The 24,910-nt window shown below is 42.0% G+C and overlaps 1 protein-coding gene across 1 annotated transcript; it reads right to left on the reverse strand.

Annotated features, from left to right (window-relative positions):
* Positions 1-1,804: 1,804 nt before the first annotated feature.
* Positions 1,805-23,047, reverse strand: PASK (PAS domain containing serine/threonine kinase). The gene is made up of 19 exons (XM_081910304.1): positions 22,895-23,047; positions 22,049-22,243; positions 21,226-21,461; positions 19,262-19,429; positions 18,724-18,864; positions 17,279-17,413; positions 15,677-15,994; positions 15,116-15,290; positions 13,983-14,151; positions 13,476-13,859; positions 12,090-13,270; positions 11,127-11,308; positions 9,606-9,773; positions 8,217-8,342; positions 7,391-7,525; positions 6,625-6,824; positions 5,941-6,074; positions 4,672-4,818; positions 1,805-3,915 (listed from the first exon to the last, which is right to left on the reverse strand). Exons 1-19 carry the CDS (start codon positions 22,959-22,961, stop codon positions 3,710-3,712), a joined length of 4,467 nt encoding a protein of 1,488 aa, XP_081766430.1. The 5' UTR covers positions 22,962-23,047; the 3' UTR covers positions 1,805-3,709.
* Between the last annotated feature and the right edge of the window lie 1,863 nt (positions 23,048-24,910).

Raw genomic sequence — 24,910 nt, forward strand, 5'->3', positions numbered from 1 at the left:
CACACCAACCGCTACTTACATGCACAATCACACCACCACCCTGCACAAATAAACTCCGTAGCCAAGACTCTCATCTCCAGAACCAAACGCCTGGCTGACAAAGACCACTTGACAACTGAGTTACAGAATCTCTCAAATGTGTTAATTGCCAATGGATACCAGCAAAACAGGGTTACGAAGCTAATCCAAAAAGAAACACCCCCCAAAAACCAAGACACAGAAGAAAACAATGGCATGGCCCTCCTTCCTTATATCAAGGGCACTACAGATAAAATTAGCAAAATCCTCCATAAACACAATATCAAAACAGCCTTTTGCACCAACCAAAAAATAGCCAATATCCTCAGAAACCCCAAGGATAAAATCCAGTTGGAAAACCAAGGGGTCTATGAAATACCCTGCAAAGTCTGCCCAGCCACGTACATTGGACAAACAAACAGACGAATAAATGCACGTATCGCAGAACACAAGAATGCCGTCAAAAAAGAAGAAAAAACTTCCTCTCTTTTCCAACACATGAAAGAAACAGGACACGAAATTAATTTTGCAGATTCCAAATTGCTCTTTAACATGGAACATCACCACAAGAGAATAATCATGGAAGCCATCGAGATAGAGAAACACCCTCACAACATGAACAAGCGTGACGACACATCCCGCTTGCCAGACATCTGGAAATTAGCCCTCCCCACAAAAACTGACACCAGATCCAGAGGCACACAGAACGCCATCACCAATCAACCACACCAGACCCAAACCCAGACCCTCTCCACAGATAAATTACAGACACCATCCAGTAGCCAAACCATGGTGGCACCTCCGGATGCTGCACCCCCCTGCAATCCCTACACAGATCTGGCTGACACAGGCCACAAAACCACAGCTCGCCCCTATACACGAAGCCAAGCCAGAGCACAACTAAGTGCAGTACAACCATCTTCTCAGAAAAACTCTTCACAAAGTTCAAGAGGTCAAGACACAAAGACTTTAGCAACTAATCCACACCTAATGACCCACCTAAGTGGTACTCAGGATATCACTCAAGAAATCACTCAAGATATCCCTCAAGTAATTAAGGAACAAAAGAAGAAAAGGCACACTAGCCTGGGAACTTCCTCTCTGCCCAGAACATTGGAGGCTATACACCACACCCCCTCAACAGTATTTATAGGAACTCAAACACTGAGATCCTGCTCTGTTCCAGTAACAAGAAGCCGAAAGCACCAGCCTGAAGATGACGAGTGAGACCTCGTCGAAACGTCGCCTAGACACCCCAACTGTTACACGGGAAGACACCCGAGGACACCAAAACCTGCATTCCTGTACCCGTGAAAATCTACGAAAGCATATATATATATATATATATATATATATATATATATATATATATATATATATAAAAACTGCGTCAGACCAACATGGCTACCTACCTGACTCTCCTAGAGGTATTGCCTTTCTGACACCACCTCTTTTGTTCATTCTCGTAGAGAAAACTTTCCTAACATTCCTTGATGCAGCCTTCCTGACCCTGCTTTTGTTCATGTACCCCTGAAAGTGACATTTATTATGGTCATGAACCTCACTTGGTGTCCTGGTCCAGTCACTCAGTCTAATGCAACTCAACATTACTGCAAGGATTGGTGGAGAGAAGAGCTACATATTCCATCTCTTGTTCTTTGAAAGGGGGAATAAAAATACAGAAGTTTATTCTGTTCCTGTTGGAGAGGAACATTAGATCGTAATGGCAAGTGTGCAGAGCAAAAAGGGTTGCAATAGAAAAGGGAACAAAACTGGGCCACTGCTGTTGATAACAAGAGCCTTTAGTAAATGCATACAAAGCGATTCAGCACAGTTAAGATGTAAAATCATAGCCCTCAACAAAATACATTCTAAAAAGTTACGTTTTAAAATACAGCCTAAGTTAAAAGTCATGACACATGACTTGCTAGACCATTTAGCTTAAAGGTATCACAGCAGGTTAGAATTGTTTTGCTTCAATTCCTCCTCTCTTTAACCATGCTGTAATGTAGGGCAATTCATAAGCAGTTTGTACAGTAAACACTCCAATAACAAGTACCAAGATGCTTATGTAACTTTTAGGGGCAGACTATATTAGACTATTGTCTTAGAGGTACCTACCCAGCATCATGCCTGTTTGTGTTAAACAGGCACACAATGAGCGCTAACATGACTAGGTATTTTCTTCTCTTCTGAATAAACTGATAGCTTCCTTCAAGATAAAGGAAATGAAGGCTAGCATTGGCCTAGCATTTAGTTACCTCTAAATTACAGTTCAATAAAGGTGAAAGTAGTAGGGACTATTCTGTACATAATAATTTGCAGATAGTTATATTATTGAAGTGCCTACCTTCTAGGTGCATCAGAGCCAAATACAACTTTACCAACTCTTTTCAGAGTGCTCACCTGTCAGGTCATCCAGAAATGGAGCTGGTACAGAAAAGTAATCTAGAACACAGTTCACTTGAAAAATACGAACTCTTCCCAAAAGATTTCAAAACAGATCTATAAAATGTAGGTTGACATTTTGTTCTTAGAATATATAAAAACAGCTAATGCTTCCATGAAAATTATAATGTTGCCAATTACCTGCAGAATCCATATATATTTTTAAAAAGACTACTGAATATGAACTACCTAATGCCTGATTCTTTGAGCAGAATCGGTGTCCTTCTATGTCAACCAGCCAGAAATATCTGACTAGAGCTTTTTCTGGACAAAGGAAAGGATTTCAGTTTCAAATCCAATAACTGAATAAAGCTGTAGAAAAACTTTCTTTTCTCTGGTGAGCAAAAAAAATTGACCTCCCATTGATGTCTACCAGATACAAAATGTCACCATTTATATGTGAACCTCAGAAACAGGGTCAATCCAAGAAGCCAAGACATGGAGTGTTGTATGCTCCAATTGATACGTTTTTTGCCTTTGAATCGTAGATCTGCTCCAAATTGTAAGGAGGAAAATAGAAGCTCTTCAGAAACCCTTCCCTAGACAAGCCTTACTCAGTTGTCAGTTTGGCCAATACAAGGCTAAAATTCATAGTATCAGTCATCTCAAACAAAATGACACCACTTGTGGCTTCCCTTTCAAACATGCCTGGAGTATAGGACATCTACATCTAAGTGCCTAAAATCAAATACCAGTCCTATCCGTTCCTATCAGTTCATCACTCAATGCAGCTTTTGTAGTAAAGGTTCTGTTGGGATGAGTAATTACAACAAACAATATTAATGGCAAATGGGCCAGCTCACATGAATATACCCACTATGTAGGGTGGGGCAAGTGGGATTGTGGTTGCCTGACTATTTCCCTCCACCATGAGCACCTGCTGTCTCTTCTCCAGGGCTGCCAGATGTTCAAATATAGGTGTTGCTTGTATAATGCCTGCACCCACAAAATCCAGTGTATAGGTTTGAATCACATGGTTGCTTCCTAGATTCTATGTAGCATATTTGTCACGCCATTTGAGTCTATGAGCACTAGATCTTTTTGTGAATAGGCATTGTGAGAAGCCGGTACCCACATATACATTTCTAAGAAGCCTACAGGTGTGGCAGAGGAGTTCACAGTGAACAAAGTGAGCTACTGCTCTGACTCTGGTATTCCATATCACGTTGGCAGTATGTTTGTCAGAATTCCACATCCCCGGGGCATTTTTGTAAGGACTGGCAGGTGAGTGAGGAAATATTCTTCAAGCAAGTACAGAGGTAGATGGCCCTTGAGCTGCAGAGGTTGATGGCTCTTGCCCTGAGGCAGCAGTGGCTCCTGTCAGCTGGGAATCCATCAGCTCATAATTACTGGTGTCATCACTAAGGCTCTGCTCACTCTCCAGACTTGGGACTGCCCAGATACTACCATGGCTGCAGCCAGAGGAATTCATTTTGAAATGGTTGTTTTCTGAGGAGTAAAAAAATAAAATAAAATAAAAGCTATAAATGTATTGACTATTAATAAACACTAAGCCACAAATATTGTTCAACAGCCATTACATACTATTACTGAATTGCTCAGGTCGGCTGGCACTCTGCACATGCCCTAGAACTACTTTACTAAGCTTTGCAAGTGAATGTGCAATAAGTATGGGACTTGCAAACACAACAGGTGGAAGCAGACATTGGTTTATGCAAGCTATCCTCCCTAACCATCTTTTTGGCATATTCTTTTGATAAAACAAAAAGTGGGACAGTCATTTCCACTTATTCCTCCAAGTGCAATAGCCACTGTGGCATGCAATAATCTCCAAATTAAAGATCACCAGTACTGTACCTCCATATGTACAAGTGTAACTTGTGAGTTCACATACACATGCAAATAGGGACATGGGCAGGCCTGGTAACAATATTCCGTGAACAATGAAATCCTTACATGCCTAGGTGTAAATCCCACTGAACTCAAAGGAGCTATGTAGAAATATATAGGACTGCAATATAAAACTCTAATGCTGACTATGGTTGTCTAGGAGGAGTAAACCAACTTAACACAATAAAGTGTACATGCCAGCAGGCATACACTGATTTGAACTGCACAGCAGCCACACAGATCCATTTCAAATTATCAAGTCTAGTCATTCCTTTACAGAATTCATCGTAGACCTTTCTTGTTTGGAAATTAAATAAAAGTTTTGAAGATAGCTTTTCGAACCTTGTCTCCTACCTGGCTTGGCAGAGGCATATACTCCCTCCCATGAGTAGTTAGCAAGGTTCAGGGGTTGTGTCACCCAAGGATCCTCCACTACCACTTCTAGAGTTGTACGATCCTCTGGAAAAGGCTGCAAGAGCCCAGTCAGCAGATTCATCAGGTCTGAGGACAACAAGGAGATGAAATAATATCAGCAGCTTTTATGCTGGTTTTCAGCTTGCCTGTCAATTGTACTTAGATTAAGCACAGCCAATGCAAGTTTGATAATCTGAGCATAATCTTTAGCATCCATCCCCATAATTTAGAAATGTTGTACATATTCCTCCCACAGCTTCTTCCTCCTTCCTTCCTTCCTTCCTTCCTTCCTTCCTTCCTTCCTTCCTTCCTTCTGTCTTGCAGGATAACCTTTGCTTGGCTATGAAAATGACTGAAATGGAGCCAAGGTTGCCAAATACACACCTTAGACGGTGCAAAACAGACCAATACAAGTAGACAGGTGACTTTCTAGTTCAAAAGCTAGGACTTATGAACTATTCCATGAAATACGCCCCCCAAAAAAGTGGTTTTTAAGCACTGACATTCATTATTTAATAGACAAGACACATGAGAACAACCCAATAACTATTGAATCCCACCAACTTCCTGGCATGTCTGAGGGTGGACTGGCACATTACATGCATATGTGCATAAAAAACCCACATGGCTGCTTTTCCCGCCTCAGGATGGGAATCTGGAACTGAGAAGGGATGAGAGGCAGGAGAAAGGATGAACACCTTCTCTTCTACACAAGAAACTAGCAATACAGAAGTTTGGGTTAACTTTTACGACACATGGATAGCCGCTACAGCCAGGAAATGGTTATATTGTATATATATATATAATTAATGCCCAAGAACAATTAGGTTGGTGTTCATGTCACACCAATCATCATAGATTGAAGTATATGGGCACAATGGGCCAATAGTAATCACCTCTGACAATGCCCCATGATGATGCCTAAAGTCACAAACTAACCTGCAGCCTTGTATTTCCAAGCTCACTGGAGTCTTGACTGGAGATGGAGGGAGGCATGAAAGTGATCTACTTCCCTACCCTCTCCAGAGCATCCAAACAGAGCAAGGGGATATTTCCATAGTCCCATTCCCACTAACTGAAAACCCCATGTAACTTTTGGGGGGCATGTCAAATTAAATGCACACAGAAACCAAATATAGTTGACTTGCCCAAATTCCATTCCCCTTCCTTTCAGTCAGTAACTCTTTTAATAATTAGTGAAATACACACCATCCGACACTTTGTAAGGAGGTCTTAGTACAGCATCCATAGTTTCTTCCAGCTCACAAAAAGGATTTTCTCCAAAGACTATGGTATAAAGAGTTATACCAAGTGACCACATCTCCAGTTCTGGTCCCAAGTACCTATAGAAGAATGCATAGTTGGAGTCAATAATGTTCACACACACACATACAAAACTCAAGCAAATGGGGAATTTACTTAAAAGAAAATGCAATTAACTATCATGATATCCAGGCAGCAAAATAAACTGAAAATGATTCCTTACCAACAGCCAATATATTTCCCCTCCCTCCCTCCTACCCACAGCAGATATGGTTGAAGAAATGGTGGTTGTGGGTGGGTCTGTGATTGGTCAGGGATCATAGCTGTCAACCTTCCCTTTTTTTGCGGGACATTCCCTTATTCCAGTGCCGTTTCCTGCTGCTATCCCAGAATGTTAGATATCCCGTAGACTGTCCCCGGGACAGGTGAGGCTGCTGATCCCTTATTTTCAAATCTGAACGTTGACAGCTATGTCAGGGATTACTAATTCAGCAATAAAGAGCATGGAAGATAAAAACCACTCTGTTTTTCTCTACTTTATTCTTAAGTTTGTTTTACAGGTCCTACCCCCAACCAAATCAAGCTACTGTTGGGCAAGATCCATAGGTTTTCTTTCAAACTCATACATACGGATTTCCTGAGAGCACTTCTGGTGAGCAGTACTCAATTGTCCCACAAAACGTATAGAACAACTTGTTAGGTTCCAGGTAAGCAGCTGAGCCAAAGTCTATGAGCTTGATAGTGAAATCTTCAGCAATTATAATGTTCTCATCCTTGATATCTCTGTGAAGGATGTTCTTACAGTGCAAATAGTTCACTGCAGACACCAGCTAATGAACACACAGAAAAGACCAGAGATCAAAATAGGTATCATTGCCAATAATATTTACTAAATGTAGAAATATTATTTTGGCTTTCCCCCCTGAAAGGTTTAGCTATTTAAAAGAGGATATACATAATCATTTGATAGATTTGTTTTCCTCTTTTTTATAGTAACTGGTTATAATATTTATCAGTTTTTTAATCCCATCCTTCCTTCAAGGAGGTCAGAGTGGCTTACATCATTCCCCCATTTTATCCTTACAACAATCTTTTGATAATGTGATGACCTATATCAAAGAGAACAAGATGCATTTCTAAGTCTCTCTGAAATAAAATTTCCAATAGCATGAGGGGTTGTTGTTGTTGTTGTTTAAGTAAACAGCAGCTGCAGAAGTCCCCATTCTAACTGAGATTGTGACACAGGAAGTCTTTAGCCCCTACCGTGAGCTCAGTTCAAATCCCTCAACCACCATAACTATGTTCTTCTAGACAGCTTTCCGTACAATCAACTAACAAGTTGCAGATCCAGTTCATTCATGTTCTTTCTACAGATTTCACTTCAACCAACTCTTACCTGTCTGAATATGTAACTTGCCAAAGGCTCATCCAAATTAGGTTGGTTATCAATGAATGTGAAGAGATCCAGGCCTGACCCATGTCTCTCCATCACCAGCTGGAAGAACTGCTGGTTCTCAAATACATCTAGAACCTGGTGATAAAGAGTACTGCTTCAACTTCACACACTTTACACCCGCTCCCATCCCTCCTTGAATAGGAAATGATCTATTAAGTGCAGGCTTATGTCAAGCTTACATTATAGAACAATTAAAGTATATTCCACTGATCCAAAGACTAATAAGATCATGCAAATCAGGAATAAGCAATGGAAGTTTAGGAGGATTTCAACTTCCAAGGTTTTCTATGGAAACATTAACTAGATTCCTTGTACAGGATAACTACTTAAGCCACATGGGCGTTACTGTATGGACACCTGCCCACATGGTATCTATTAAAAGCCACATTTGTTAAATAGCTGTCTTCTAATTACATTTTCATCTTCTAACACCAAACAAAATGAATCTGTGCCACAACATCCAAACATGCAAGGAATTCACTACAGTGGTACCTGTGGTTATGAACTTAATTCATTCCGGAGGTCCGTTCTTAACCTGAAACCATTCTTAACCTGAGGTACCACTTTAGCTAATGGGCCTTCCTGCTGCTGTCACGCCGCTGCCACACGATTTCTGTTCTCATCCTGGGGCAAAGTTCTTAACCCAAGGTACTACTTCCAGGTTAGCGGAGTCTAACCCGAAGTGTTTGTAACCCAAGGTGTTTGTAACCCAAGGTGCCACTGTATATGAATTTAGATATGCATTTGCATATTGGATGAACAGTACCTTAATAATATTAGGGTGCTGCAGCTTTCTCAGAATTGTAATCTCCTGAGTAACTCTCCCCAGCTCAGGATCGTCTACCCAGCAGTAGTCCAATACCTTCCCTTTCCAAATGAACTTCACTACAGCCTGGGAACAAAGCAAAGCAAATGAGGTAAAGTTGGGGAGTAAACTACTTTAAATAAATAAAACCTTTAATTGATATTAACATCTAATCAGTGAATCTTAAAAGACTGTACATTTTCAGAACAATTCTTATTGGATTGGGGGGTGGCATAGTGGAGCTGTCATCTCTTGAAAAGCCTTGCCAGTTCACAGTAGCCAGCAATATACCAATGCAAAATTACCTAAGACTAATTTTCAGTTTATACAGTTATATAGATTCTCTAAGAGAAAGTGACCCAAAATATGAGTTTCCAAGTGTCTACTTATAGCCTGTACTGATAGGGTCACATGCATATCACTTTGGAAGTAATTCCATAACCACAAACCACTTTATTGTGGTCCATAGACCCACAATACACGGTACAATAGTAATATCAACAGTAAGGTGTAAAATTGGGCTTGCTAGCCAGCAAAGAAGGTGAATTCCATAACCACTGGGGCCATCAACAAGAAAGCTGTCTCTTCTGCCCACCAACATGATTCATCTTGCCTGTGAGCAAGCCCTCCGGCAAAGTTCTTAGCATATAACGTTTGTACATGTAAAAAGGTGGTCTTTGTGGTGTTTTAACTAATGCACAGATGTGCTCACACACATTCATTACTAGCAAGGAGAGAAAACACCAACTGAAAATTGCAGCAAAGGCTAGTTCCACTGACCCTTCTGAAATGCTGTTTATATTGAACCTGTGAGAAGCCACATCTACACAGAGCTTTAACAAATGTTAACAATTTATCTAGAGCAGTGTTTCCCAACCTTGGGTCTCCAGCTGCTGTTGGACTACAATTCCCATCATCCCTGACCATTGGTCTTGCTAGCAAGGGATGATGGGAGTTGTTGTCCAAAAACAGCTGGAGACCCAAGGTTGGGAAACACTGATCTAGAGCATAAACTCTTTAACACAGTGAACAAGACCTGAAGAAGAGCCCATCTAGTCTAGCATTCTCTTCTCATGGTAGCCAACAAAATGCTTTAGGTTGGTGCCACAAGCAGGGCATGAGCACAATACTCAAATCACTGGGGGTGAAGGAATCACTGGCAGAAAACAGTGTCAAGCAACTCACTTTGATTGGAAAATAAAACAGTACTATGTACGCTCATATCTGAACTCTGAAATCTAGATATGTGAAGGATTTTGGAAACTACTAATAAGCACTTCATTCCAAAAATCAGAAGGATTATCAATGAATAGTTCTGTTAACATTTGATAAGTAGTTTTGCTCTTTCACCTCTTTGCAATCCTTTTTGCACCTGGCTGTCCAAACAAATCCAAACGCTCCTCTGCCAATGAGTGTAAGTGTGTCATATTTCTTCCCATAGTCTCCCTCGCAAGCTCTCAGTCTTTCTAATTCTTCAGCTCTTCGTGAATTCTCAAACACAGGGGTCGCTTTGATCAACTGCAGCAGAAAACACAGACAGATGCTACAAAATCAGAGAACTGACTAACATTTGTCTAATCTAAAAAAATAATGAAATACCCAGTACCCTTTGTACAATCCTAGCAAACATGCCAGTGACCAGTCCCAGCAAACTGGCAATTCCAGCAATCATCACTAATTGCTAATGCATCATGGTCAAACCTGTCAGTCAGGCTTCCCATACCTTTTTATTGTTAGGAAGACTGCTCCAGAATAACCAGCAAATAGCTAGAAGGTGCCTGAGTGTTCTGAATGGGCTAGGGGGCATTTCTTCTCCTCCCCTAGCTAAGGATAATACAATATACCGGTAGGTCGTGGTGTATCTATAAAGCAGGGGTCAAGAATGCTTTCTACTCCACAGGTCAGATCCTTATTAGGATCAGTCTCATGGGTCAAATTTGACAGGTGGGTTCCCCAATGGTCAGCCACAAGCAATTATGATATCACATGACTGGCAGGTTGGCAACCCTACCATCCTCTCAAAATCCCTTGTGCAACTATTAGAATCATTTTTTATATTTGATTGCGGATGTTTTTTTCTGTCAGAAGCAGTCACTAGGCCACTGTATTTTCCAGTCAAAAGTTCCATCTACCTGCCGAAATGTTTTTGGGCAGCAGATTTAGGAATTGGCATTGCATCCCATTTCTTGGGATGCATCCAAACTAGTATTCTCATCATATTTCATTTCATTTTTAACCTTCATTAACCCAGCAATAAATCTTGGCACTCTTTTTTTTTAAACAAACCAAACTAAAGCAAAATGAAGCTGACTACTCCGTTTTCTAAATAAAACTGAATTTGTGAAATTACACCTGGCACCCATGCATGCTTCTGAAAATACAATGCAGTTTGCAAAAGGCCAACCTGACAATGGCGGGGAGAAGGCAGGTTTACACAGTACTGGGAGTGGACTATCTGGGGATTTTGAACTAAGTCAAGTTAGTTTCTGCCAGAAGCAATTGACTTGTGATACTAAGGGTAGATGAAATTCAACATCAAACCAAGGCAATTGTTCCACCAGTGCAAGCATTTCTGCTTGCCAGACTGAGCTATCTCTTCTCTCCTCCCCCTGTACAGTGTTCTGAGGGTTCTCCAGGTTCTCCTGACCCCCCAAGCTGACAAGGGAAGGGTCTTGCTGTGCTGGCTCCCACTAGTACAATTCTTTAGTTGAATGTGACCTAGAGTGTGTTGCACATCATATAGCTGGTTGTTTGTGTAAAAAGAAACAAACATACCAACCAGCCAAGTTAGCAGGTTTGCCTACTATTTTTATTTCATTCCCAAAAGTCAGGGGCAGGGCTTAAAACAGACAGAAGATCCAATATACTTACTTCTGCCAAGCTAAGTGCAGAGACGTCACTTAGGTTTGGGGAGGAACTGGCCAAACTGGAAAGTAAGAACTGCGTTTTTGCTGCTGCTTGTTTCCGACTCTGAAAGTGGTCTCTCATAACCCAAATGCAGAAGAGGGCAGCAGGGTCATGCAGTTCCACACGTTTCACTTCAAAGAGTATAGCTGCAAAAATAGAAAGCTCATCAAGAAGGCACTCTAATACCCTAAATAAATGGTGATACATATATTTATTTAAACCCTTACCCTGATAGCGAGAATCTGAAATTCACAAATGTTTTTTCACTGGATTGGCTTTTGAAAATATAAAGCGTGTAAATTCTTAAACATGAGCAAAAAGGGCTTAATTAAGAGCCAAGTAAATAAATAAATAGTAGAAGATGGAGTTTCATCACTGAATCTTTTCCAGCAGAAAAATACTCAGTCCTTTTTAAGAAGCAGGTTGATCAACATCATAAGCACATAAGATCATTCTAAAGCAACCCATGTAGGAACACCAGAGCTTTGGCCTTCAGACAGCCTGCTGTTCACTTTATAGGACTGACAAGCACTCCGACAGCTGACCAGCCCATTTGCAGTGTAAAAAGTTAACCATAAAGCTGCTTGATGAAAATTAAGGAAGAGTTGACAAGCTCTGCCTAAATATTTTGGCACACCAGAAGTTCTCTCTCCTAATTTCACTGCCAATCAAGTACAGATTGAATTCAAAATGTTAGTAAAATCAAATTAATGTTTTCCTCTGCTACTGTGTTTTTGCATTCCGATCGTGGATGACCAATGCATTAAACCACAGCTTGTCTCTTATTCTTGATTCAACAGGTTTGTTTTATCATTCCTTGCCCGCTTCGCTCACACTGAACACCAGCTTCATGTAACCTTTCCATGCACACTTATGCCCAATTAAATATACTAATGCAAGAAGCAAAAATGTCTACTTTGAACTTACCGAGTCGAGAACCATCTCTGTGGTAGCAGTTACCCGAATAGTTGCCTTCTAGGATCTCGTTGTTCAAAGTAATTGCTGAGGACTGTACAGCTTCTTGTTTCACAGGAGTTGATGTTAACTGTGCCATGCTCTGCTGCATTAACGGCATGAGATCTTCCTGGGACTGTACATCACTGTGCAGTGAACCTCCTTCTAAATGTTTCCCCATTCTCTCTGCAACACTTTTGTCCTCTGAAGCACAGCATGTAGAGAGGTCAAGGTCCACATACCCTGAATGCTTGCTAGAGAGTAAGCCCTTCCGATGGCCTATTGGAGAACCGTCGCACAGTAGGGGGTCTATCTGACCACTTACAGAAGTATTAATTTTCTGGTCCATGGGCCGCTCAAGATCTTCCTCACTTAACAATGGAAGCTTTATTGGTCTAGAGGCAGCAGAGAAGTCTGAATTCACCTCTCCGCTAATCCTCAATGTCAGGTCTGTCAAACCACAGCAAACAGAATCAACCTCATCACTTGGCTTTTTACCACCCACAATCTCCACTGCAGAGACATCACAAGGTATTGATGATCCTGCTGGAACGGGAAGGCTGCTGCTCCTTTCATCAGGTAACAAGGCTGATGAATCCTTTGCTGAATTTTCTAGTTCAGTATTTTCAAACCTCAAGCTCTTTCTACTACTTCTCAGATTTACTGTTGGCAGGTCATCTATCATCCCGTGAGTGTGTTTGGAACACGGGACTTGCTTGCTACACATGGGCTCGTCCAGTGTGGGAGTCCCACAGGACACCTGCACAGCATCACAAGTCACACTTGTCCCAAGCCCTAAATCCTCTTCTAAGAAGCATGTCACAGAAGTCTGATCACCCATGAAAAAATTCTCTCTTTCTGAAGACGTAGTGGCATAATGGCACTTCATGATTTCATGTGGTGAACCAGAACTGTGTATCTCCAAAGGGTCATCTTCTTCTTTATGAACTAGATCAGATGCGCACCTGGCAAGATTCTTCTCTCTCAGTTTAGTTCTACCTTCCAACATGAATGGTTCAGAATGAAATCGTTTCGGAGAATGTATTTTGTACTGCTGGCAGTCGTTTAGTTTTGCAGCCTCTGTCTCAGGGCAGCCTCCATCCTGTGAACTCTCAGAAGGCAGCGCTTCATTATGGACCAACACATAGTCCCTGCTGTGTAAAAAAACAAGTTACTAGTTGGGTCATAATGGATGAGGGAGCATCTTCCCCATTACGTTACATTCCTTGCCCTTCCCTATCCCATGGTGTAAGATCAGGAGATCCCACTGGAGCTGTCCAGTTCTGAACATCAGTGGCAGCTGGATACCCAATATCCTTTGGTAACTGGAAAAACTTGCCACATGCAAGTAAAACCTACCCATTCACTGGTGTGACTGACTCTGGAAGAGATGATACAACAGAAGGCAGGCCACTCCCACTGTCCAGCTGGGCATGGAACTCTACTCCACCGCTGCTCATTGTAGCGGCAGATTGGCACGTCATTATTTCATGTGAACCAGAATCACGCATATCCAATGGCCCATCTTCTTCCTCAGATGCACACCGGACAAGGTTTCTGCCTCGCGCTTTAGTGCTACCTTTCAACACACACTGTTCTGAATGAAACCGTTTGGGAGAACATACTTCGTACCGCTGACAGTTAGCAGGTTTTATAGTCTCAGTGCAGCCTCCATCACATCGACTCCCAGAAGGCAGCACGTCCTCATGGGCCAGCACATCGCTGGAAGTTGTATAGCCCCTGCTGTGAAAGAAGACAAGCTGCTGGTTAGGTTATGTTGAACGAGAGCAGAATCTTCACCACTCCCTGATAAAACATCAGAGCCAGCTGCGTTTGTAGTGCACTTTTGTGACTGTCAAAACCTACCAATTCGGTGCTGCAGCTGCCTCCCGGGAGGATAGCAGAACAGAACACAAACTACTCCCACTCTTTGGCTGAGTTTCCTTCCTGGTACAGAGTTCTGCTCCATCACTCCTTGCTAAATCCTGTTGCTCTTGCAGCAAAGCCACATCTCCAGCAAGAAGTGGGCGAGTGCCTGGAACAAAGAAAGAAAACTGTGGTAGGTTGCAAGTTTTCAGCAAGGCATGCACTGGAAGATTCTATGGGCCATTCAACATGTTAAACGTTTTTAATGGCTAAATGGCTCCCCACAATGTCTTTTCTGCTGGATATGAAAGGTTAAATGAGATGTAAGTGCTTAAAATGTTAAAAATTTAGCAAGTATGTCTTGTAACATTTACATACTGACATTTTAACACCTCAGGCAATCCTTCTGTAATGGCACCCAGAATGTGGAATTATTTCCCTAGAGAGTCAGCTGTCCCTTACAATTAGTTACTTTTAGGTGTCAACTCAAGACATACTTGTTTTCTCAGGCCTAAAATACTGGTTGAGAGGAATTGGCTGTTGGACTGTTTTGCAATCTGGAATTTGGCTTATGTTGTTGTTTTATTTATATATATATATAATATAATATAATATAATATAATATAATATAATATAATATAATATAATATAATATAATATAATAATAGTACCTCTCACAGTTAGCTAAAATTATGTTCTTGAAGTCTCGAGCAGGCCATTCTAAGGCTAAAAGAGCAGTTGTTTACGGGAGGGACCGGAACGCTGCTTATTTACTGTGGACTGCCCTTCCAGGGGGCATGCATCAGCCAGCCAGACAACAAAGGTTAACACCCTATTTCCTTGAATTGCTGTGTAGCAATTCTCTAGTGAGGAACAGTTTCTAGTATCAAGATCCATGAGACATATAAATTAAACCATGTTTCAGGTAACTCTGTGGTACAACCATTTCAAGTTGTTATCCTTTTATTTTTGCAGATGGATATGTCCGAAAGAAGTGAGAACAAAAAAAATTCTATCAAAAGAGAAAGTGTGAATATGACATTCCATTCATTATAATGTCAGACCCACTCCACAGCCTATTAAAAATAAAAAAGCATAGCTTTTTGTTGCATTTCCCACCTCCGTAAATTTACCTTCACTTCCTTCCACCATACCACAGCCATCTACCTCGGTTACTTTGAAGCCCCCAGAGGAGCTCACATTTTCTGAGTCCACATCGTAACTTTCTCTAGATTGTGGGAGTTGCAAAGAGGAATCATCAACTCTATCCATGTACTTATAAAAACCAGGAATCAAGAATGTGATGTTCTGAAATACAAAATAAATGTGATGAAATCCCTCTTTTACCCCTCACTGCATACTGAGAAATACCAGAATAATATGTGACTGAATAAAAATATCATACGAGTAATCTTTGTCCAATATGCACTTTAAAAGCCATTGTTGTACAATGTAGTTTGCTTCTGAAACTTTGAAAGTGAGTTCCCCCCTTGCTTTGGCAGATCTTAGCTAATTTCTGACAACTTAGTTACAATGCACCACTCTATATTATGCCACTGTCGAATGGCATCCCTCCACCCAACTAAACCTCAGCAATCAGCAGTGGACTGGATATACTTCCCAAGTGGTAGCATTCCCATGACTTCACCAGGATCTTGCTCTAGAGGAAAACAAAAGCAACAACAAAACAATACCTTCCCTAGCAGCTCCTTTTTCTCATAACCAAAGAGCATTAGAGAAAACGTATTGTTGATTCCATAAATTGTACCATCCGCTTGAACAGTGATTAGTCCACTGATGGTGGTGAACACCCAGACGGAAGCACGGAAAGAACAATCTACAGGGGAGGTGATGCTGGTCTCATCTTCTAAAATTTCAGCATCAGGTACTGGTGCAGGCTTATCTGCTACAGGGATGGTGTCTTCAACAGGTAAGTTAACTTCCAGTTTCAGGCTGAGAGGAAATGTTGTCCCCTCTCTTGCTCGGCCAACAGATCTCTGAATTTTGATATTCTGGGGAGAGGAAAAGAAGACTTGTAACATAATGCAAATTTAAGCAAATTAAAAGCTCAGTGACAGTGGCCAGGAAATCAGTCACATGAATTTTGGCTGAAGGCCTTAAATGACTATCACAGAGTTATGCACAAGAATCAATCCATGCAGAAAACTTTAAATCTTGTGTAGTGGGGACTAACAGATGGACAACAAAGTGGATCTTGTGAACCTTTACAATTACAGAAAGGCCTATATTTCAAGGCTGGAACTCTAAAAACACACCATCTATTACTCAGCAGTTTGAAGATCTAACTGCTCCCTCTGTATATTTGCATGTGTATCTTATAATCAACAATCTCATGTAACTATTTGGACATGGCTTATATTTATACATTTAGAATACGTTTTATGAATTGTTGTTTTTTATGCATTCTTATTGTTAATAAGAACAGACCCCCCCTTCCCCTTTTCCTTCTATATGCAATAAAGAAGAAAAAAGAAACAAATTACCCAAATAACATTTAAAAGAACAGCTAAGTACCGTATTTTTCGCTCTATAGGATGCACTTTTTCCCCTTCAAAAATGAAGGGGAAATGTGTGTGCGTCCTATGGAGCAAAGACACCATAGCCCCGCGACCCTCTCCTGGCTGCAGAGGTGACGCACAGCTATGGCAGCAGTCTCTTTAGCCGCGCGCCACCTCTCCAGCCGGGAGAGCGCACGTGGGGCTAAAGAAGCACCCCACAACCCTCTCCCAGCTGGAGAGGTGATGCGCAACTATGGCAGGAGCCTCTTTAGCCACGCGCCACCTCTCCAGCTGGGAGAGGTGACACACGGCTATGGCAGGAGCCCCTTTAGCAGCGCACCACCTCTCCAGCAGGGAGAGCGTGCGCGGGGCTAAAGAAGCCATAGAAGCTTTCCACTGCTCCCCGACCTGCTCTTTGAGGCTAGTGGTGGGCTTCCCCCCGCCAGCCCCAAAGAGCAGGTCGAAAGGAACCTGAAGCCTGGAGAGCGAGAGGGGTCGGTGCACACCGACCCCACTCGCTCCCCAGGCTTCCAAGGTAGCCAGCTGCCTGAAGGCGACTGAACGCACCTTAAACGGCACCTTGTTTCAGAGGGGGAAAACGAGGGGGGAAATTCTCCCCCTCTCTGCGCAGCGCCTCCTGCCACTTCGCTGAAGGGGCGCTGCGCAGAGAGGGGGAGAATTTTTTTTCCTTGTTCTCCCCCCTCTAAAACAAGGCGCGTCCTATTGTCCAGTGCGTCCTATGGTGGGAAAAATACGGTATAATTTACATCACGGTACCTTTGGTATTTTCTTGCCGGGTGTAGGAATTTGAACAGATGGAATCATGTCTGTTATGTACTGACCAACTACTTCTTCTGATGAGGCATAACCATAGAGATGAGCAAAAAGGAGGTCACAGGAAGTAATCTCTCCCTTAAAATGAGAGTTACAAGAATTAGGGTCATGAGGATACTGCATTCTAAAATATTAGTTCTTGACAGTAATTAAGGTAAAATGGCCAAAATATATGCAAAGAGGGTAAAACTATTCAGCACCACTAATTCAGCAGACTTGGTCTCAATGAAATGCCACTTTAAGATGGATGATGAACTTCCTCGTGGTTGTTTCTTTTTATCCCCTGAAATCTAGCTAATTTAGATGCATTTGTTTTATTTACAATATTTTTAGGATGATTTTCTGTCCTACAAAAGCCTCCAATAAGAAACAATAATTATTAAATCACATTTTTTTAAAAAAATACAATCATTTACTTTCTTGAGTGCCTTGCAAAGCCAAGCAATCCCTTCACATCAACAAAAGTTCCTTACCTATCTCAAATTACAGCAGCAAGGTTAAATCATTTCTTTAAACAATTCCAATCCCCAGTTTGTTGTTTTTAGGGAGCCTCCAGTCTCGTGGGCCTAATGAGACACGGTCCTAATTTGACCCACAAGGGCATTTTCCCCAAACCATGCCCATCTGTTATATATCTGTTATATATTCCATTATACAGGAATGGAAATCTCAGCTTTAAGCCTATTCCAAATTGTTCCTTGAGCAACTAGATTCACTGGCAGTCCCTATCAGCTGATCAGCCTGCCTGCAAACCCCACTGAAAACAGCTTCACTAGGGAGTTCTTCATCACAAATCCTCTAGTATAGAGGACCTCCAAAAGGGACTCACAATAACCACCGATCACCTGATTAGTGGTGCAGAGAGCCTCATTGAAGTTTTCTGTTTGCAGGCGTAGTTTGATTTCAAACCATAACTGCAAAGAGACATTCCACCACCACCACCACCAGTCTGCAGAAGAAATGCCCATCTGTGTGCATAAACTGAATCCAAATCACACCTGCAAATGGACTTCAAAGTGACCTCTCTGAAGTTGGTACCTGATGCCATAATGACTTAAGATGATAAGAAGGCAGGCAACACTGTCCACCTGTCAAAGGTTAGCCCAAGGGAGGTGGGGAAAGGGAGGATCCTGCACACCAGCCAGATCTAGTTTACCAACCCATTTTAAGCAAAATGTTGTTCAAAGGAAATGGGTCATATGAAAATCACTAGCACAAAACAACTGATGAGCATTTAATATATATATATATAATGACAAAAATTGGCTGGTAAATTGCTTTGTGTGTGATGAAAACCAAAATTGTTTCAATAACTCCTAGTACCCCATAACTGTAATTGATAGCTAGTTGAAAGACATTGCTGCAATTTAAGCTAACTGGATACTCACTCTGCTTGTGAAGAAAACAGAGGCAGAAAGTCTTTCCACAGGCTCTAAAACCACCACACAGTACTGACTGCAATGGGTTTTCATTCTTCTCATCCATACAGAAACTGGGATCTTTTCATTGCTATGGGAAATAACATCTACCTATTGATAAAAGACAGTGTTAAATTTCTAATCTGTAGTGCTTAAAATTTGATCAGCCATGTGACAAACTTTCAGTGACTGACTTTCAATGCAAACCTTTTGTGTTTTTATTTGTGGAATTTTGCAAATATAATAGCTTTACTATATGGGATGTGCAAGTGTGTAAGCAGATATGCATACAGTACATTACTTCTGAAGTAACAACTTTTAGGTGTTTAAAAACCGAACAAATTTTAAAGTACCACTTCATTAAATATGAGCAAGAGCAGCTTTATATTTACATGTTGGCTTCCTATAGGCCCTTCTGTGGCTATTAATACCTATATGAGTAGTAGTAAAAATTCAGAAATTGTAGCATATACATTGCTGCTATGATAAATATTCTGTTCTCACGTACCACAGTTCCAGGAACTACTGCTTCATATTCAGCATCATCATGCTCTTCCTTCAGTGCTTCCATAATATCCCAATTGGATTTTGAAATCATCTGAGATAATTTCTGGCCAATCACCTCCTGAGTACTGTAACCAAGAAGCTTGCAGGCTTTGTCATTTGCAACTAGAATCTAAAACAGAGGAACAAGAAAAGCAAACTCAGCTTTTCTTCTTCTGTTAAAAGTAGAGTTTGATGCTATTTCAATGGGGAATGAGCTCTTAAATTTACATTGATAATCCAAGTTACTGTACTTTGTACAGAAGCATTCTTATACATGCTTACTCAAAAGGCAGAGGGGAGCAACTGTAACTTTCTCCAGATCATGCCCAAAATATATGACCAGGACAAATGTCTGCTAATCACTGTTTCACAATTTACCCTCTAAAAGAGATACTGTTTTCTTTCCAGTTTTATCTGCGTACTGCTCAAATAAATGTATTGTATAAATATCCCATTAACAGTGCACCATAGCCTTGTTTGCTAACATGCCTTCAGTAAGTGATTCAAGCTAAAATACCAACAAGTCAGACAACTAGCAAACTACAATATTATGGGTTCTCGGATATAGGCAGCAATCTCCAGTTAAAAGAACAATTACTTAATTGGCCCTTAACAATAAAAGTGGCATACCAAAAACAGTTATTACCAAACCACATCCAGCCCCATTTTGGTCTACAGTTTTAGAGACATAGCCAGCTGCAGCTGCTCTTAGTGAAAGGGGCTGTTTGCAACTCCAACCATACACAACAATGTAGCAGCAAAGCGAAAAATTATCCATATAGATCCCATTACATTTTCAAGATAAGACATGGAGTAGACACTCTTTTCCAATATTAAAAAAGAGCAAAAGCAGCCCGACACTATTCTTTAGCTATCAGCCAGCTTCCTTTCACCCCAACTTGGCTACTCATTTAACAAACTAGTTAGCAAATTCAAAATTGATTCAGTAATCTGCCTTGCCTCTGTCCCATGCTTCAGCTGAGCTGTCCGATTTTTTTTTTTAGTTAATTTGTACAGCACAACAAGGATGTTCATTCATTTGGATGCTAATCTGGTGCAGTATCATTAATATTTTTAAAGTTTCAAAAAGCTATGATCAGCTTTTTAAAAGAAGAAAAACTGTTCCAGAAAGAAATTTGTGACATTACAGGGATCAAACAACCTGCCTTCTGAATGGCTGACATCTGATTTAACAGGAAGAAAGATATTAAACCCTCACCATAAAGTCAGTGCTCAAGAATAAACTATAAACCTGTACAAACTGTAGGCAGTGCAATTCCCCAGTTCAAGTTACGTACATCGCTACATGCATCCGCATACTACCATTCCTCTAACCACTTAGTTGTGCAGCGGCAGCTTAGTCACCAAACTTTATTACACTGGGCCAAGACTCCTCACTACACCGGTACAAAGTGAAGATAAGCACTCTTGTACAAGTCAATGAAGAAAATACTGAACTAGGTGGACCAGTGCTTTGACTCTGTGTAAGGCAGCTTCTGTGCTCACATATTTGGGGTCTCGTCATGAATCAGACTGATATCAAAGGTTGCAAGCATTGTTAATGATTTTTATACGGTTATTTTACCATAGTTTTCTACATACCACTAAAGAGAATATTTGTATACTAACAAATGTACATGTGAGTCTTTAGGAAGTGGGGGGGTAGTTTTCTGCATCTGAAAAGTATGATTATCTTATATTAGTGCTGCACTATTAAATTACAAATATCTTTAGTTTGTTTGATTTTTCCCCCCCTCACACACTCTGCCTGACCCAATCCAAAACCACTCGTTATGATGCAAATGAATTACTGCAATATATGTATAGTACAACTACAACAGGCTTTCCTACCCAGGGGTCCTCTACATACACATTCACAGTGTGCAATTGTGTGTAAGGTAACACTTTACAAAAGCTAATTATTACCTCAGTTGTTCTGACATCCACAGTGAAAACAGCTTTGTTTGGGTTGCGCACAGCAGTTGCCAGAGCCTGGATGGATTCTTCCAAAGTCAGAGCATTTAAGAGAGAACATGAAGAGGTACTGCATATCGAGCAAGAAAGGGAATTGTTTTCCAAATGAGACCAAGTGTTGTGCAACTTACTAGCACAGATGTTCTGGGCAGCTAACGAAGATAGGCAAAAGGAACTCCATCCATTTTCTGAGAAGAAAGGGGGGGGGAATTCCACAAGTATCTGTCATTAAAATATATTATTAAAAGATTTCAAGACAACCACGTATCAACTGTTAAAAAGAAACATAGTTACAGGCAATAATTTGTTTTTTAAAAGTTACAGGGAAGAACTAAGCATGAGAAAAGATTAGAAAGGCAATTGTGTTTTAATGAATTAACCTAAAGAGACAAATGACTCATTCTCTGAATACTGTCTCAGAAAGCACAGGGCACCTGTACCGGATATCAACCATTATATGACAAGATCCCATCAGTGGGAAGGAAAGGATCAATAATGGCAAAATGCCAAGCATCTAGTCAGCAAGGCTCAGCATATTACAAAAAATCATGGCATGCCTACAAAAACATTCACAATTCAAAGACAATTATGATCTGTTTCTGTCCAATTTTCCAATAAACTCCTCTTTCGTTTCTATCCCATTCCCTTAGTGTTCCTTTCTCAAAGCTCTTTTTGAGAAACACAAGCATGTCCGCATGATTAAAGAGTTGAAAATTACCCCTCTGTCTTTGACTAACAAGTACATTTCATACATCTCCACCTGCCAAGTAATCACCTGACAAAGATGTTTTCTTCTTGCAGAGCCTGGAAAGCCCACTCTTCCTTTTCTTGTTTATCCAGGGAAATGACTTGCTTAGTTCTTCACAGACACCAGGATGGGACAAGGCTATTGTAGAACCCACAAGGGCCTCTTTGGATGGTGACATGGTCATGCACGGACTAGAGCACTTCCGCCTAAAAAATCCAGCCTCTGTGAGGGAAACAGAAGTTGCACATTAATATCTCAGGCTGTACATAGCATTCAGTTTGACTGAACAATATTCTGATATGTTGGTAAAGAGGCAGCAGGGCAAAAACAGGTATTGTGGGGCATGGGGAAGTTGGACAGCAAAGAGATGGCCAGTGAACATAAGACAACTCAGCAGGAGAAGGATGACCTGAAGCACTGAAACAGGGGATAGAACTAGACAGAAGCCAGCAGAAACAGATGCCATTAAAATGCTTAACAGCAATTACAGTTGGAAAACAAAACCTGCATTTAGGCAAACAGCAGCCAGGATAAAAGCTACTGGGTTTGCCACCCAAATTGGCAATTTATTTCCCTAGTGGAGAGCCTACCAAGAATGAGCTGGTGGGCAATGGTCGAGGCTGCTATTAGCAGTGGAGAAAAGTGGTTGAAATCACAGCTATATTCTGACAGCAAATAACCCCCATCACATGATGGGAAAGGGGCACCCAAACCAACCCACATTGTTTGGGAATGTAGTCATTGACTGATAACAATCGGGTGTTTCCAGAGTCTACTATATGGAAGCAGGGGAGAACTAAGTTTACCCAAACAAGAAGGAAGCGCCCTCTGCGCATGTTCAGAGGTACCCTTTATATTTAAGCCTATATGTACCGGAGCTGGTCCCTGGGGCTGAAGACGTGCTCCGGGGCTGAACCGAAGCACCTTCCTTCCCGCTCATCCCAACTTCTCTTCACTCCTGCCCGACTTCAGACGCAACCGCCTTCCTGCCCGCCCGCGGGTTTCCAGGGGTCGACCTGAGTAGGCCGAGAGCAGAGTCTAGAGCCAATGAGACGCTGCAGAAGTAGCGACGGACAGCTGGGCAATCCAACCAATTTCGAGGCGGGGGGCGGAGCCAGCCCCCGCGCTCGGAGACAAAGAAGTAGAAAATCCCGCGCTAAACGGTTGCTAGGGACGCGCCAGAAACGTTTTATAGAGCCATGGGGACGGGAGAGAAAGAAGCCCAACTCCGTCGCTTCCCAGTCGTCAGGCGGGGAGGGAAAGGGAAACATGACGACTTTCTCTTGCCCAGCGAAGAACTTTCTCAGCATGAATTTCTTCCACTGCCTTATACACGTTTCAATATATCTGCATGTTTATAGTCCTCACGCACCTTGTGGTCCTTTAAACACAGCATATTCCAAATTCTGAGTCTCTGCATTCCCTCGTCGTTAAACAGGCACTGGATGTGTTTTCGGGTCAAGCCAATGAGCCCCTTTCTTCCGTGCTATACGCAGCTTTGACTACCCGTCGCCTGTTCCCGCCCCGCCGCCCGTTTTTATTGCCGTTTCATCTTCCGCCCGAAAGTTATTTCCCCGCCTTTTGGTCTTCCTTTCTGTATCCTTGAGGCCAAAAGCCAGCCACCCGCCACCACGCTCACTTATCCTGCGTTCTCCTTCTTGCCCCCGCCTTAGTATTTACCTCCTGCTCAACTCCTCAACTCCAAAGCTAACAAGCAAATTCTGGGCTTGAAAAAGCTTCAGGAGGCACCTGTTTGGTTCCGCTTTACTCAGACCGATTAAACTGGGGCTGCGTATACACCTGAAGCAATTTTAAAACACGTTTCCCTCGCCTCCCCACCAAGAACCCCGGGGACTGTGATTTGCCCCTCATGCTACAATTCCCAACAGCCTTAGCAAACTACGGTTCGCAGGATTCTGCTGTGCTCTGAACATTTCCCTAGGAAATTCATTTCTGTTTTGGGGACCATTCTGTGGGGGGGGGGGAATAGGCCTATAGAGATGCAGAAGCAAGGAGTTTCCCCTGGGGCATCTAAGTTCTCAAATCCTGGCAGCAGGCCAACCACAGTAGTCAAACTGCTGGCAAGCCAGCTGGTCTTCCAACATACCCACTGCTGCTGATTATCAGAGCTGGCAAAGCCCTGTGCAGTTTGATTTCAAACTGTGCAGGCAAAGGAAAGCAGAGGGCAGAAGACTATGACACCAGATGATTGACAGGTGGGCGACCTTGCCTACCTTTCAGGTGGCCCATGGGGGTGAAGAAGAAGAAGAAGAAGAAGAAGAAGAAGAAGAAGAAGAAGAAGAAGAAGAGGAGGAGTTTGGATTTGATATCCCACCTTTCACTCCCTTTAAGGAGTCTCAAAGCGGCTAACATTCTCCTTTCCCTTCCTCCCCCACAACAAACACTCTGTGAGGTGAGTGGGGCTGAGAGACTTCAAGGAAGTGTGACTGGCCCAAGGTCACCCAGCAGCTGCATGTGGAGGAGCGGAGACGCGAACTCGGTTCCCCAGATTACGAGACTACCGTTCTTAACCACTACACCACACTCGCTCTCAGAAGGAGGTAAAGATCCAGCCCACTGAACAATCCAGTTTCCCACCCCAGTGTTGAGTCCAGACAGTAAGATGGGGTGGGTGTGTTAATTGGCTCTATGGTGCATATCAGGGCACCATTTTATCATCAATGCTTTTAAACATCTATATGAAGCTGCTGGGAACAATCATTAGGAGCTTTGGGCAGGATGTCATCATTATGCTGGTGCTGACTACACTCAGCTCTTCTCCATTACATCTTAATCAGATGAGGTTGTGCGAGTCCTGGACCAGTGCCTGGATGCAGTGATGGGCTGGATGAAGGCCAATATACTGAGTCCCAAGAATAGCTTCCTAAA

The sequence above is a fragment of the Podarcis melisellensis genome (genome assembly GCF_964234715.1).
Source record: "Podarcis melisellensis genome assembly, chromosome: 5".
Lineage (NCBI taxonomy): Eukaryota > Metazoa > Chordata > Lepidosauria > Squamata > Lacertidae > Podarcis > Podarcis melisellensis.

Bases quoted from the DNA above. Each gene is read 5' to 3' on its own strand.
- PASK (XM_081910304.1), bottom strand. From the start codon at position 22,961: ATGAGCGGGAAGGAAGGTGCTTCGGTTCAGCCCCGGAGCACGTCTTCA. The intron at 17,414-18,723 runs GTGAGTATCCAG...TCTCATTTTAAG, and splicing joins CTGTTTTCTTCACAAGCAGA to GGAGAGATTACTTCCTGTGA. The intron at 15,291-15,676 runs GTATTGTTTTGT...TTTGTATTTCAG, and splicing joins AAAAGGAGCTGCTAGGGAAG to AACATCACATTCTTGATTCC.